This window comes from Tupaia chinensis, unplaced genomic scaffold (genome assembly GCF_000334495.1).
Source record: "Tupaia chinensis unplaced genomic scaffold, TupChi_1.0 Scaffold000527_1, whole genome shotgun sequence".
NCBI classification, from domain to species: Eukaryota; Metazoa; Chordata; class Mammalia; order Scandentia; family Tupaiidae; genus Tupaia; species Tupaia belangeri.
The window spans coordinates 4026171-4042751 of record NW_006160040.1 but is presented as its reverse complement, the minus strand read 5'-3'; the positions used below and the strand labels follow the sequence as shown (position 1 = coordinate 4042751).

The 16581-nt window shown below is 42.8% G+C and overlaps 1 protein-coding gene across 1 annotated transcript in view; it reads right to left on the bottom strand.

The window, feature by feature from the left end:
• FOXO3 (forkhead box O3) overlaps positions 1-16581 on the bottom strand; it is a 151966-nt gene that overhangs the window by 117097 nt on the left and 18288 nt on the right. Inside the window, exon 6 of the mRNA XM_027775101.1 lies at positions 16343-16579. Within this exon, the coding sequence (XP_027630902.1) occupies positions 16343-16579 (237 nt within the window). The remainder of the gene's footprint in view (positions 1-16342; positions 16580-16581) is intronic.

The window sequence follows — 16581 nt, the reverse complement described above, 5'->3', positions numbered from 1 at the left end:
CCCCACACACCCCCCCCCATCGGGGGGGGGTTTTTTTTTTTTTTTTTTTTTTTTGAGAGGTTTTTGCTATAGGGCACGTGTGCTCACCAGACAGACAGAGAGAGACAGATAGACAGAAAGCGAGAAATCACACCCCAGGGGGGATGGCCACGCTGCAATCCCTTCTCCTCCATTCTCCTCTCAGGATCTTGGGCACGCACACACGCCCAGCGTGAGTTTTAAGCCACCGGGTCCAGGACGCAAACCGCGGTCGACTACGTGGGAGTCCAGCGACATAGCCATTACGTTAACTGCTGGTTCCATCTGGCGAGAGTTTTAAACTACTGGGTCCAGCACTTGAACCATGGTCGGCTACGTGAGAATCCAGCAACATAACCATTATGCCATCTGCTGGTTCCCTCCTTTCTCTTCTTTTAAGTCAGCCTAAGAAACAGAATAGGCCAGTGAGCCTCAGTACTATCAAATCAAAATCCCTAAGGTGTAGCTAAATTATTGACTGGAGTTTATGCAGTCCAGTAGAGGCAGTGACATACATATCCCACTTCTGTCATATACCAACGGGATGGGCCCAGTCAAGTCATATAATCATTCTGTGCTTCAGTTTCCTTGTGGACAGAAGTTAGAGCTAATATGCATAAAGCTTTTAAGTGTCTGGCACACTGCTAATAAATGTCCAATTAACAGTAGCTTTTAGTTACAGCCATGAAAATGATGGATAGCACTAAGGCTGTGGCTGCACACATCAGACCCAGACACCCACACAGATGGAAGAGGCAATGCTTTTGCCCTTTTGGCTGAGGGTTGGGGAGATTTATAAAAAGCTTTGCACCCTGAACTACAGCTCTCTATTAAGTTAAGGCACAGGGACCTTCTTCTCAAAAGACCTCCCTGCAGCCGCCTAGAGAGAGCTTTCAAAGAGAGGTCTAGCAGATGATGTCCCTCATTACCACCTTCAGATCTGGGCCACAGGAGCCAAGGACTCAGGGTCTCTCTGGGCTATGAGCCAAGCCTCCTGGACTATTGCCAGGCAGGCTTTTTCTTATGAGCCTAGTTGTTCCTTAAGGCACTTTACCCCTCTGTAAATGCATCCTTAATGCCAGAGCCTCTCAAGATACACCCCTCTCCTTGCCCTACAACACAAAGGAGAGGCTGATGCTTTTGGAAAACCAAAATGAAAGTACAGCTGACATACCTCTCCTTGCCCTACAACACAAAGGAGAGGCCCATGCCATACATTTACACATTTCATCTGCGAGCAGTGGCAGCTTTGGAAAGTGTCCCATTGTCTCTAGCACTTTAAGTTCCCACCAACTATATCTGACTTCTGATCTTTGAAAGCCCTCAGCACTCTCCTGGAGTCCAAATTCTGAATGCTGCTTTTACAGTGTTAATGGGACAATAGTCAGAACTCTTCCACAATCTCTGGCCCCAAGCATAAGTCTCTCAATGCAGCTTTTCCTTCTGCATGGACCTTCTGCTGGTGTTCCAAGACCTAAGCCTACCTTTTGATGCTTCTCAAGAATCCTGGTGAATCTGAGGAGAGTGGCCTGACTGCCCTACTCCTCTCCCCTGAAAAGAAAACCTGGACCACTGATCCTTCGGAGTTCAGCACACAACTCACATTGTCTCAAAAAATGGCTTCATGTAAGAAAGGTATATGACTAACAGCAGCAGAACTTGCAATGTAAATGAATCCTGCAGGTTTGGTTTGGTTTTTAGTTTTTCAATGTGCCAGATAGAGGAGCGTTTGTGAATCTCAAGGCAGCACCCTGCAGCAGCTGCTAAGAGGTCCTGAAATGAACTTCCAGTCCTGGCCAACCCACTCTTCTTTGCACTATTTATATTCCTAAAGCCATCAGCTACGTTTGATATGGCTGATCATGAGGCACTGCTTAATGTAGTACAGAATCCAAGGATACTGACAGACAGCAATGCTTGTTTGGGAGAAGCTATGCACCTTTAACGGTCCCGAGCCTAGATAGGAATCACCTCCTCACCCCCTCCCCACCTTCATTTGGCGAGCTGCCTCACTCTCCCTTCAACTTCACTGACCCTCTCACGCTGATTACACTCAGACCATTTTAATCTTATCTTTCTCTCACATGTCCCACGTCATCTGCAGATGAGTCAGTGTGACCACTCCCCTGTCCGATGCTACTCTTAAAAAGAGGAACATTCCCCCAAAACCAAAATAAATAAGGGGGAAAGTCACAAGACAACCAGAATTCCACCAAAACACAAGCCTTTGAACACGATGTATACAGTAAGATGGACATGAGGTTTCTTCTGTACATCTGAGTGGATCCTTTAACATCGCTGTCATCCCAGAAGAAGGTACCCTTGGTACTCCTGGCTTGTGCAGAGAGCTACACAGGGCAGTGTCCCTGCCACTGCTACACTGCAGTGATAGGCGGGAAGTCTAGAATACTTATGGAGCTGTTATGGCCAATAGAAAACAATAAAATGGTCTATTCGTTCTTTTCTCATTCCATTTTAGAATTCTGAAGCCAAGATGGTGTGAGAATTTTGATTTTTGACTTTTGTCACCAGAGGAAGTCTACAAACTTAGCAAATGATGAAAGATAAGCAGGTTTTTAAAAAATATTTCTTAGTAGTATTATTTTAAATTTGCTATAGGGGATGTATGATCATAGGGTGTGGGGGTTAGTGAGAAAGTAAGCTCCCAGGTCCAGGACTCGAACCACAGTCAGCCATGTGGGAATCCAGCACCTCAACCACCATGCCATCTGCTGGCCCCATGAAGAACAATTTTGTACCTCGGCATGTAGCAGAATCAATGGAGGGCTTGCTAAAACACAGACAGCTGGGTTCGGAGTTTCTGACTCAGTATGTCTGGAGTGGGCCTGTGACTCTGCATTGGCCACAAGTTTCTACATGATGGGTTCTGCACTGTGGGAACCACGACCTTAAAGCATCAGAATATGATGGAAACCTCTAGTATAACAGAGCAGGTTGCACAAAAAAGGGATAATAAGTATATGTGTCTCAATGTTCAAGCCTTATGCAAGTGACTTGAAACTGAACCATCTCTTCTTATGAATTCCTAAAAACTTCAAAATATGTCAATTACAGTCTAGTGGAGAATAGAGAAACAAGTGAGAGTTAGAAACGTTAAAGAAACCACTGCATTTATATAAAAAGGAAAGGAGGAGATTCCAGTTAAATATAGTTAGTGATGTCCATGTCCTAGAAGCCAACTGTACTCTTAGATCCCAAATCAACAGAACTCCTTTTCATATGGAGCTTTCAGAAAGCAAACTCTCCCCTGTAATCTCCTCATGGAGAAGACTGCAATATGCCTAGAAGTTATACTTAATAGCATCCACAGCTGATGGCATTCACAGCTAAAATATTTCTGATTTCTCCCAGACAATGGTTCTCAACGCTGGCTGCCCATTATAACTGCTTGGGGAGCTTAAAAAATACAGACATCCAGGTCCCACACCTAGAAATTCTTTCCTGACTGCTTTAAGTTGAGACCTAAACAAGTTTAAAGCTCCCAGGTCATTCCAAAATGCGACAAGGGTTGAAAACCGCTAAAAGGTCACTAAGAGATGACAAGTGGGTGGGAAAGACAGAGGGGAATAAGCCCTCTTTAGACTATGTCTAGTAGATATAAAGTGAAAAAGAAAATGGGAGAGTAAGAGTCATCAGCACAAGGGAAACTGACACTCTTAGCTTCTGAGAGACTGATCCAAGCATCAAGCCAGCACTGGCTGTCTCAGGTCCAAAAGTCAGAAATGTTTTCATGATCAAGAATATGCCCTCGGGGCCAGCAGGTAGTGTGGTGATTGAGGATGCTGGACTCCCACGTAGCCGACAGGGTTCAAATCTCAGACTTGGAGGCTTGCTTTCTCTCTCTCTCTCACTCTGTCCATCACTGGTCAAATTTAAATAAATAAGTAAGTTAAATGAGATCATTCTTTTAAAAAAAAAGAACATGACCTCGATTGTTAAAAACCTGGTAATAACCCAAAGAACCTATCAGGAAACCCTTTTAACAAGGTATACCTTTTTTTTTTTTTTTCCAGAAGAGTTAATAACTTGGAACATGAGACAAAGTGCTATAAACTTTTACAAATCATCTAAAGGTTCTAGTCTGAAATTATGTGCCGGAAAACAATAAAATTTCTCCCTTAGCAAAATTAAGTATATTTTAAGAGGGGAGGGAAAAGATGAAAGAAGTAACTCCTAGAGCACTCAGTAAATCAAACTGTCCTCCCAGTAACTGCTGACGAATGGGTTTTCGAAGCTGTAAAGTTATGTGATGCAGAAGATAAAAACTAAGATAGTTTCTTCTCTTCCTTCTTGACCAGTACAGATGTATGAGGTAACAAGCTGAAAAAAATCTTTCTGAAAGCTTTATGATCCTGTTTAAGGTAGAACGATGAATATAAAATGAGCCAGTTAAAAGGATGTCCTGCTGGTAGTCAATGGAAAGAGGGACTCTGGGGCAGGTAATGAAGATGCAGGTGAAGATGATTTCTGCTCCCAACAATTGGGAAATTCTGAGCCCAGAAATAAAAATCCAGATCAAGTTCCACTGCATTACAAGATAAAACAGACAATTTATTTGATTAGAAAACTTAGATGCATCTTAAAAATAAGAATTTTACTTTGTGATTTTAAAAAATTCATTTAGTAAATAATTATATTAAAACCAATTGAGAAGACACAGTAGTTTTCACTAGCACCACAAGTTAGAATCACCCTTATTTAGTACTGGTTGTCCATAAATTAACTCAAAGCCTTTCCAGATTTTATGAAACTAATGGAATAAATCTCTCCTCTTCTCCCAAAGAACACCCACTAAATGATGTCTACAGTCAAGTGCTGAATTTCACCGTAGCAACTGACATGAAGAGTAAGTATGATAAAGCCTAAAATACAGCCCAAATCACCTAGCCTTTCAGTCTGAAATAAGGATCTTTCTGGGAAATGGATGAGACTAAATAGGACTGATTTAGATAATTCAGTTCAGCAGAGGACATGCATCTATTCAAACGGGAGCCTGTAAACTTATCTTTATTGCACAGGGCTGGAGATAGAAGGCCTGATCTAGGCCACTAATTTCAAGAAACAGTATACTAGCTCACCTAGGAAGTCATCTATCAGATGCTTAAGAACCCAAGCGCTCTAAAGTTAAGCCCACTCACAGCACTATCAGCTCCAAGACAACTAGAAACTAACTGGGCCCATAATACTTGCATAAGTCAATTCCAGCCTTTTCGGGGTGACAGTGATCTTACTGATCATTACTATTTTAAAGAAATATACCTAAAAAAATTATTTTCTTAACCTTTTATTAGTCTGTGGGTCACTATTTATTTGCACGATAGGTACGTTCATTCATACAAGGCAGAGTGAAGCTGTTAATGGGAATACTGGAAAACAGTGAATAAAGGTGTTTCTTCTCTTCCTACCAAATAAGCATTCTACTACGAACACACACACACACACACACACACTACAGTCTCAAAGTATGAAGGGTAAGATTAACAACAACTTTTTGATTTAAAAATGTTGGCAGGAAGCCCCAATTTGTATAAGGTAAAATCTCTGAAAGACCGACAACACTGAGTTTTAAAGTAGGTAGAATTTTAATTTTTTAAGGTATTTAACAACATTAAGACTTCAAATGGAGATATCTAAGAAATGTTTTAATTTATGAAACCATTACAGTACTAGAAGACATTTAACTCCATCAAGTTTATGGGACCAGTAGGTGCGGGACACTCCCACATGGCTGACCGCGGTTCGAGTCTCAGACCTGGTAGCTTGCTTTCTCACTTTCTTTCTCTCTCTCTCTCTCTCTCTGGGCAAATTAAAATAAATGAGTAAATAAATACAATTTTTAAAAAATTGAATAAGAGAGAAAGGTGAGCAGAAGTTCACCTATAAAACTCACACAGCCCAACCTTAATATCAAATATGGAAACAAGGCAACTAACCAGGAAATTCATGATTAAAAAAATGTTATTTTTTTTAAATTCATATTAAGACACTTCAGAAAAAAAGGCAGTTTTGAGATTTGAATGATCTGAACTACGGACTTAACTAATCACTTGATCTTCTTCATATAGCAGTTTTCAAGAAGACACTGAACACACTAAATTGGCTGTAACTTTATGGCCTCCTTAAACTTCACGTTCATAGAGTTGTACCTTTAAAAGCCTACCACAGGCACTAACCCCCCCAGTGGCCCCGCCCTCCCTGACAGGCTGGCTACATTTCCTATCAGGCAGAACACTTCTGCCTGCTCAGATTTATCAAAGGGTCTCAGGCTAGCCACTCTCCAGACACGACTCACCTACCTTTACTATGAAACTGAGAGTTCTGAAATTTTTCTCCAACACACACAAAACAAGGCTCATTAGCATTCTGCTGGCCATATTTTATCTTCGGGAACACAGCCACTGCATTCCTGTGGCCAATTAAAACTACCATTTTAGGTCCTCCTCACATATATTTTTGCCTTGAAGACAAAAGCAATAGGCTTTTCAGTACAGATAAACACGTTAACCTGGCCAGCAATTTGGATTATGCAACATTTTGCCTTGGCAGCCTGCCTTTAAACCCCTTAGTAACTGCTTCGCAAGGAGTCAACCACTTCACAAAATATTTTTAATACCTTTAATTATGAGATCTGATTCAGCAGCCAAATTTCTGCCAAGAATTCCTTATAAATGTGTTTTTTCCTGAAATCTACTTTCCATGGTGTTGCTGTCTACATTCGCCTACCTGCTTTAAGCCTATCAAAGCACAGATACTGTGTTTTCCCAAGGCAGAAATTTCTCTGCGATAAGGGCAAGGGCCCAGCCCAAAGGACTTGCACCCCAGATCTGAAGCCACTCCTACATCTCCACTAAAAGTCCAGGTACTTACGAACTCTTAAAAGTTGTTGGCCTTGGGACTGGCAGTTAGCGTAATGGCTATGTCGCGGGACTCCCATGTAGTCAACTGCTGTTCGAGTCCTGGACCCGGTGGCTTAAACTCACGCCGGGGGCGTGTACAGTGTGCCCAAGATCCCAAGAGGAGCATGGAGGAGAATAGAGGAGAAGGGATTGTGGCGTGACCATTCCCCCTGGGGGTGATTTCTCGCTTTCTGCCTCTCTGTCTCTCTTTCTGGCGGTCCCGTAGAGGAAAAACTTTTTAAAAAAGGGGGGGGGGAGTTGTTAGCCTCGTCCATTTCCCTACTAACACACAGAGAAGTGTGGGTTACTCTGAAGATAAGGACTGAAGACATACTCTGAAGAATTAGCGTGAGGACTACTTCTGGAAAGGCCTGGGTCACACTCTGAGGTTCCATCAATCGGTGGTGGTGGTGGTGTCATAACCATTCAAACCACTACAACCACCAAATCAAAATAACCCCCACCACCAAAATACAGGGCCAATGGAAGGAGAAGGCAAATGACAGCATTAGAGAGTCTAGAGATCCGCGTCTACCGAATTAGAATTAAAAATACTGACGTAATTCTTGCCTTCCCTCATCCATGAAAAACTGAAGTCTTGGGTAGTAATGAAAGTTCCAATCAAAACCAAACAGAAACACAGAACATTCTACAGATCTAGACCCTTGACACTGTAAAAGCCTGGTACGAGGTACAGATGAATATTCACGTATTTTATCCGGATAAGAATAGCAAACAGATGAAACTTAGGGGAGGACATTTTTCAGTTAAAAGCACTCTCATTTAACTCTTTGGAGATGGGAAGTAGACCATAAGTCTTACAAGACCAAAGTTTCCTTTAAAAAGGTTACCTTAGGTTTTTAATCACCCCCCCAAAATTATTCTGTTCTAATGATGACAACAGACCTGCACAGAAACATTGTCAGATCTGTATGTTTTGTCTTGTTTTAACCAAGATACTATGTTAGCTGTGCGAAGAAAAAATAGTTGGGACCAGTTTAAAGACTTATGTACTCCCTCTGCTGGCTCTGAGTTTAAAGTAAATGCTCAATGGCTACAGGAGTCAACTTACCAACTTCTCTAGACATGTGAATACAAGGAAAAATGTGATGTGGATTCCACCCCCCACTACACACACACAGACATACTACTTTCAAAGAAAGAAATAAGAAATTCCAAAACACATACTGAAAACTACCCAGTGCATCTCTGTTGGTTTTATCACAGGTTCACTCCAGGAGGACGCTAATACATGTTGTTTATGTGTTCGGGGGAGAGGTCACTTCCTTCCTCGGCCCTGTCCCCTGCACATATGCACATGCCTTTCTTGCTCATGTCCACCCTCTGCTGCAGGATTAGGGGACATCTGGGCACCCAGGCACAGTGAATCCTCAGAAAATAACCTGACCTGTTCACCACAGTCAACCACTGAGGAGTGGCAGAATTACTAGAAGGACCACAGACCACCAGAGAAGTTAAGTTTGTTTCACTTTATAATGCTATCCCAGAATAGTAACTGAGGTACTGTGGAGGAAAAAAAAAAAAATCTCAAGATTAAAACAGCTCAGTTGAAAGGAGGAACAAGGACACTCTAGAAAAGCTCAGCTTAAAGAATATTCCAATCATATATTTCCATTTTACCAGGAAGGAGTGATACATCACAGTCTGCTACAAATGCCTGCCACAATAGTTCTTATTTTTAATACTAAGATATGGGGAAATGAAAGCGATCTGGTCAAGAATAAAGTAGATAAATATACTGAGCCTGTCTGGGTAGTGATGCCATGAGAACTGGGGACTTCTAGGCCTGGCCCATAGCCTAGTGGTTGAGGAAAACCAGATCTCACACGCTCTAGCATGGTTTGAGTACGAGCTGCAGTGGCTTAAAAAACCTACCAGCTGTGTGTGTGTGTGTGTGTGCGCGCGTGCATGCACCCAGGATGCCAACAGGATAGAGAAACGTAGAAGAGGCTATGGTGTGACTATTCCCCATGAGGGTTGCTTTCTCCTTCTCTCTCCGTTTCTCTCTGGCAAGCACATGTACCCCCTGACAATTAAAAAAAAAAAAAAGACGGGGGTCTTTATCATAGTTGTTAGCCAACCACCCATTCTGAAAACGCTAATGTGGAATACTGCAGACTGGCCCTGAAATGGTTCATCTCAAAGACTTCTTACTACCTCCTCTGCCTTCATATGTGACTTTTATTTCCCAATCTATGGATATAAAACTTCAAGTACACCTGAGACTTAGGACCTGAAGTGCAGAACATTACAAACTTTATAGGACAGCTTTGCTCTTTTAAAAAGCAGGTAAATAAACTTTAGGCTGAACTACTCTGTACAACTTCCTTTTTCTAGATAGTGCGTGTTGATACTGCATAAAGTGGGGTTATAAAAACAAGAGGATGAACTTGATTTCATCTTTCTCTTAATGAAAGGTCATCCCAAGATCAGGTTTCTCTCTGTTCCTATGGTAGGTAGTGACCAGCAGTTAGTAAGTTTTACATTAGGGACTTTTACATTAGGAAGCAAGACACTAAGAAACCCCACAGAGAGCAGGGCATCATTTCATGTTTACACCACTTTACAGCAATGTCAATGCTACGAGGTCTAAGGCTCATGCCACCTGCACAACTACACGTATCCCAAAGGCTCCCTACATGACATGAGCTCACTCCTGAGTCATATCGTCCCCTTCCAGTGTCAGAGTCTCAGAACAGGGCCATCCTCACAGGCTAAGGACAAAATGACCTGAAAAGAAATATCAGAAACATTTATTAACTAGTAGCCATAGTCCCTGCTTTTGATGTTCTTCATTGTACTTGGAAACATACCAAGGTCATGGGAAAATGACCAAATTAACAGGTAGGAGCCATGGAGTGGGCAGAGGAGGGTTGAGAACCAAGGCTGAGAATGCCGACAGAGATGCCAAGAGAAGCAGCTCCTCTAGTACAAGCCAGCCTCGTCGAGGGAGGAGGAGCAGAGGAGAGTAAGTGAAGTAAGAGCTTGCAGAAGCCAAAAGTACTGACACGAACAGCTGTGAAACCACAATGGTTAGCAGCAGACACCAGTGAACAGCAGTGTGCTGGGCTCCTGTGGATACAGTCTTAGCTCCACCCCTGCTAGCTGGGACCCTGAGCCCTCAGTCACGTGCTCCTCGCCTATTTCCTCACCTGTAAAACGAAGTGGTTAGATGGTTTTTGAGACTTCTTTTAGTTTTGAAGTTTCGGTAACAAGCAATACAGATGCTTCAGCTGTATCCAGGCTCCACATCCACTTCAGAGGGAGGTCAGTTCTACCATGGGCCCTGGGAGACAGAACTGAGGATCCCAACAATCCATGGCCCCTGATAGGTTCTAGACCAAGTGGCTGGGAAAAACCCGGCTTCACCAAACAGACCCAAAATATAGGACTGGCTACTATGGCCTTGCATCTCCAAAACAAGCTCAAGGTGATCTGCCAAGAGTTAAAGGCCTGTTCCCAACCATGCCCAGTACCCACTTTGCCATTTTCCAATAAGGTCTCTCCAGAGAGAACTTGTGAGTTGAACCACTGAGGAAAGCAGAACGGGTGTGAAAGAGACAAAGAGAACGGGCAACAATGACAAGTTCACAAAGCACAGATGTACACGTTTGTTTCTGTCTCCCTCCATCAGAATGCGAACTCCTGGGAACCGGAACCTCACCTGCCTCGTGCTGCTACTACATCCCTGAGGCCCAGCAGAATGCTGCTGACAAATGTTTGTTAAATGAATGAATGAAACAGGATATAATGCGGGTGAGAGGGGTTTTCTCTCTCCCATCTTTTCTTCACTTACTATACACCAGCCATAACATCCACTGACACTAACGCACCTTTGTATTTACAATCCCTGGCTCCTTTTGTACCAGGAAAGGCAGGGTGTCTCTTCAGGACCTTCATTTTGTGATGCAGGAAAAGGAGAGAAATGAAAAATCAAAAATAGGATTAAGTCTCTTCTCCACAGACAAGATGAATGGGTTTCAAAGTGAAATAAATTTCTTATTTGTTCCACCCTGGTATCTAAAATCTGATGCACCAGCAATAAGTAAGTGGGGAACTTCACTGGAATGCACAGGCTTCGATAGTCTTATCTTTGCGTTTTCATTAAGAGTGTGGATGATGGTGTCTGCAAAACTTTTTCCAGACCAAGTAAATGACTTTTCAGTGGGACAAGCCTCTTTATTAATTTTCCAAATAAAAGTCTCTGGCAGGTTTTAAGTAAAAATCACAAGCAGAGCACTTAAGAGTTTAACAAGATGTTTTTCTTCTATACTATCATTTTCCTAAAATAGAATCCTCCTAAAATCTCCTAAAAATAAGGCTGCTATAGTTCCATTTCATTTTCTGAGAAGGAGATAAACAAATCAGAACACTCATCTTCTTTTTTAAAGAGTTTCTCCATGACATGGGGCTCACAGATCAAAGTCTAAAAGGGTCAATTTCTTCACTTCATAGGTCAATGACACGACTCTGAAAAAGAGGAAAAACCATCCCCCTAGTGTACTGCTGCTGTAGAAAGAGGAAGTGTATTAGTCGAGAATCACTGACGAAGACAGCACTGCCAAAGGAAATTACAAAACAACATTCTGGCAACATGAGTGAAGCAGAAGACAGACTCTTCGTGCACAACTATGGTTAACCCTCTGGTGAGTTACCCCAAAAGGTGACTAAAGTCAAAATTATGAGCCAACAGAGAATTAGTATGACAATGTCATTTTCAAGTAAAAAAAAAGTAACAAAAGTTGCAGTTAAAATAACATTTTCCTTTTTCAATAATTCTTCTTAAATTTTATTTGTTCATTTATTTATTTTAATTTGACCAGAAAGAGTCACAGAGAGAAAGTGAGAAAGCAGGCCACCAGGTTTTGGACTGGAACCACAGTCAGCTATGTGGGAGTGCCCAGCACCTTAACTACCAAGACACCCGCTGGCTTTCCAAAATAACATTTTCTTAATATATGATGTTGAAAAGGAGTTGGCTATATTAATCTAAAGAACAGAAACAGTGGGGACATAAATGAGCATCGTGTGGCAGGTCAGCCTTTGCTTTTCTACCTTCACAAGCAGTCACAAGGACACACGGTCATCCATGCAGGAAGACAGAGTCTTAGAACATCATCCTCTGCAGCAGCACAACTCTACAGGATCCCACCTTCGTAAAACTCACAGCTGCCTAATATGACAGGTTCCTGACCATGGGAAATGCAGGTGTGTGGGTGTGCTTAGGGCAACACGTGATAAATAGGCTTTACCAGGTAAACCCTGGAGTCCTCAGAAGTCTGCCCAAGACAAGAGGAACCGAAAGAACTCACTAATTCAATTACGGTTCAGTGCAAGTAAGCTTAATCTGAATTAAAGGAAATGTAACCTTTTCCCCTCTTAACCACATCTGATTATTCATTTCTACTTTAATGCCTGAGGTAAGGGAACCTCTGAGATGGTTCTCTGAGGAGAACCATCCTTCTCCCTGGCACACTATGCATCTGACGAATGTAAGTTAGCCAAGGGCTTCCTCCTTTTGTTAAAATACTTTCTTGCACTTTTCTCTCCCCACAGTTCCTAAGCACCCATACTAAAAGGGAATGCACAACTAGACATATATGACACACTCATTCAGCATCCATTAACCGCCACCTATTCTTTTGATGCTGAAATAACCATCGAGATGTTTTCAGACTAAGAAACAAATATGCTTTTCAGGAATTCAATCTCAACTTCTGTGAAGCTATCCATGACTTAGTAAATGACCTAAAACATTTTTTAAAAGATCAATTTAAAGAAGAAAATTAGTGTGACATAGAACAAAGATCTCTGCAACCACCACTACTAATTAGTTCTGTACTAACTAGCAGTGATCTTTGGAAAATCATTAACTTCTCTAAAAATCAGGTTCTTTGCCAGTAAAATAAAGAGGTCGAACTACATCCGTAAAATTCATCCTGGCTATACATTAGAATCATCCGACAAACTTCAAAACAAAACAAAAACAACCAAAGCTGACCCACACATCATACAATTATTAGATCAGATTCTCCCAGGTGATGCTAACATGCAACCAGAACTGAGAATCACTGGTCTAGATTCCCAACTCCAAGGTCTCTTTTCTAAATCTTTCATTCTGTGATCTTACAGTGAAAATTTTGGTTACAGGATCTCATAATTCAATGACCCAAATATTCACAAAAGAAGTAAGGCTGTGAGCCAGCTGGTGGCATGATTGTTAAGGGAGCTGGATCCTACATGGCCAATGGTGCGGGTGTGAGTGCAGGATCCACAGCCTGAAAAACACAGTGGCATGTGTTTGTGTAAGACCAAAATCCTTAATAGAGGGAGAAATGAAGAAGTGACTGCAGTGTGGCCGTCCTCCATGGGCAGTGCTTTCTTATTCTCTCTCTCACCCACATTTGATTATTCATTTCTACTTTTTTTTTAAAAGACATTTTTACTATAGGGAATGTGTACCTGCCAGAGAAACAAGAGATACAGAAAGCGAGAAATCACCCCCCAACGTGGATGGCCGTGCCACAATCCCTTCTCCTCCATTGTTTTCTCAGGATCTTGGGCATGCACATACATGCACACAGTGTGAGTTTTAAGTCACCAGATCTGGGACTTGAACTGCATGCAACTACATGGGAATCCAGCAACATAACCATTAGGACACCTGCTGGTCCCTATTCATTTCTACTTTAAAGCCTGAGGTAAGGGAATCTGTGAGATAGTGTACACACCTAAAATAACAGGGAAAAAAAAAAAAAAAGCCTTGATCCTGCAACTTGTGTCCTCTCTGCGCACTTGACTAGGACATGAATTCTAGACATTCTTAGAAGTTAAAAACCCTAATGCAGAACTCAGAATGAAAGTGGTGTGGCATAAATGCACTTGCATGCTTCCAAAATGACTAATCACGATAGGAATCAACTCCTAAACTTGGACGAATGGAAATGGGTCACGATTAGCTCCTGACCTCTCCCTTATCCCTCTTCTTCCACCCCCACTAAACCACAAGCACAGAAAAGGATTGGCTATTAGTCATAATCAGAATATGAAATCAGCCCCAGTTTCAAAGGGCCTTCTCCATCATCAAAGATTTGGAAGTTCCTGCATGGCTGCATCTTTTGATGAAGGTCATCTTACAAAAACTAAACTAACTAAATTATACCCTCGGTCTTCACGGATTAGTTGTCATGTGATACTCAGAAATAGAATTGGTTTTTAAAAAAATCAGGGGTATAAATAATTATAAAACATGTGCTTCTGTATTAAACATTCTAAGCCTCGAGACTTTCAATTTTCAGTATGTCATAAGGTTTTAGTTGAAGACAGATGAGATAGGAGGAAAGGATAAAAGAAACCCTAAGATAAAAAAAAAAGGTTATGACGTAAAGCCACAAAGTTTATGACTAGGCCCCAAACTGCTACTGCATGTCTTGCATGTCTTGCAAACTATATGAAACTTTAAATAGACCGATCTTAATTCATGCCCATTTTTAGTACTACCACTTTCTCAAGTAAATCGTCATAAAAAAAAAAAAAAAAAAACTTAATCTACAGTTACTTCATTGTAAACGCAAAACCAGAACACATTATTTATGGAATTAAACTACTTTTGTAATCTTAAAAATCACAGGAAAGGTAAAAACCTTCCCTATGTTAACTTTTAAATTAAGTTAAAAGTTAACTTTTAACAGGTTCTCTGTACCAAATTCAAACATGCAAAACTAAAAGTGTGAGAAATTTGAAAAATATTCCAACCCCCCAAATCTGCTTTTGCAAATCCTGTACAGACCCTTTCTGACACTACACTGAGATTAACCCTTGCCATATACTGGGAAACCCAGCTTTTAAAAGTATCACACTAGCACTGCTTTGAAATGGGACTAACGCTCATCTTTTCTGTAAACAGTCATCATACCACACATGTGGCATTCCTCTGAAAAGCCATAAAATTAGATCAAATGAAAGATCCCTAATGTCAGCATTTGGTAAATGAAATGAGACAAGACCTGTGGAATAGTAAAGCCCACATTTTGCCTTTAAAATATCTAAACAAGGCTTCTCCAAAACTAGTCTTTTTTAAAAAGTACTTTGTTTGCAAGGTTTTTCTAAAAGCAAATGAAAAGGTTCCCCCTATTAAACTCCTTAGTTTTCTCTACACAAGACTTCTCTCCATGCTTCAGTTCTCCACCAAGACTGCTCTTATTTCATACACCTACTGGAAAACAGGACCCCAGGCTGCCCAATGTCAAGGACAGAAGGGACAGAAAGAGGAAGCAACTACCTATGAAAAAATGAATTGCAAATATGAGCAACTGATAAGTGATGTGTATCTCCAACTGCCCAGGACTCTCTCTTCTGCCTGACACTGGCACATTTTTATCTTGGGGGAAGAAGTCAGGGAGGTGCCTGAGAAGAGCAAAGCAACTACATTATCACCAGCCCAGCAGGGACCTAGGAGTTAATGTCTTTGGATGCCCAACTGCAGGAAGTCATTACATCATAGGTCTTTCCACACCTCTCTCCTTACCACGTGTTGTCAAGTGCCCCAAGAGGCTGGGAAGGAACAGCAGGGTCTCTCTTCAGGTTCATTAGTAGAAACCATTATGATCCAGCTCTGCCACCGAACCTCCCTCCCAGTGTACTACGTGAAAAACGCAGGTCACTAGTTCCCCACACTGGACTGGCTTCAAACAGGGCCAGAGTCCAGGCCTCTGGGGTAGCAGCAGGTGCGGCAGGTTCGTAGCAAGGCTGGCCTATTACAGGCCCACATTTCAGAGGCTACCGAGGTGTGTCAACTGGAGGAACAGCTCTGAGGAGTAAAGATGTCTACACAGGCAAGGAAAGAGGGCCTGCCCAGAAAAGGTCTGCAACCATTGCTTCTTCTAATGGGATCAGTGTGTCTGAAGGAGTTAACACCCACTAGCCCGAAACTTGCACCCAAGATTCTCACAGAGCCGTCTGGAAACACACTTTCAACGCCTGCTCACGGCACACCGTCCCAAACACTCCGCCCAGAGCATCCAAGCTGGACCCCAATACAGGGCACTCTGTTCTAACGCTCACCGCGGACTTACCTCGTCAGAGCTGTCCTGGGAATCCAGCAAATGCACTCTTGTCCCTCTGTCCTTCCCTCGCGGTCATCCCTTGCCACCTCTGGCCGTGCCCGAAGCTTCCCTGGGAGCCTCCAACCCCCCTCACCCCACGGCTGTCCCCAGATTCCCCTCCTCCGGGGGTCAAAAAAGAACCCCCAAAGCCTCACAGCAGAGGCTCCCCGGGCCAACCCCTCTCCCCAGCGCCTGCAGGCGCGCTCCGAAGAATCCAAGGCGCGTCTCGCGCTGCGCAAGAGGCCCAGCAGGTCCGGCCGCCAGCCCAGGGTGGGTACGCACCTTCCAGCCAGCAGAGCTGTTGCTGTCACCCTTATCCTTGAAGTAGGGCACGCAGCGCACCATCCATTCGTAGATCTGGGACAGAGTGAGCCGTTTGTCCGGGGAGCTCTCGATGGCGCGGGTGATCAGGTCGGCATAGGACATGTTTCCCCAGGCGTTCCGCCGCGACGAACATTTCCTCGGCTGCCCGGAGCCCCCAGCCGCCCCCGGCTGCGGCGGCGGCAGTGACTGCTGAGGCT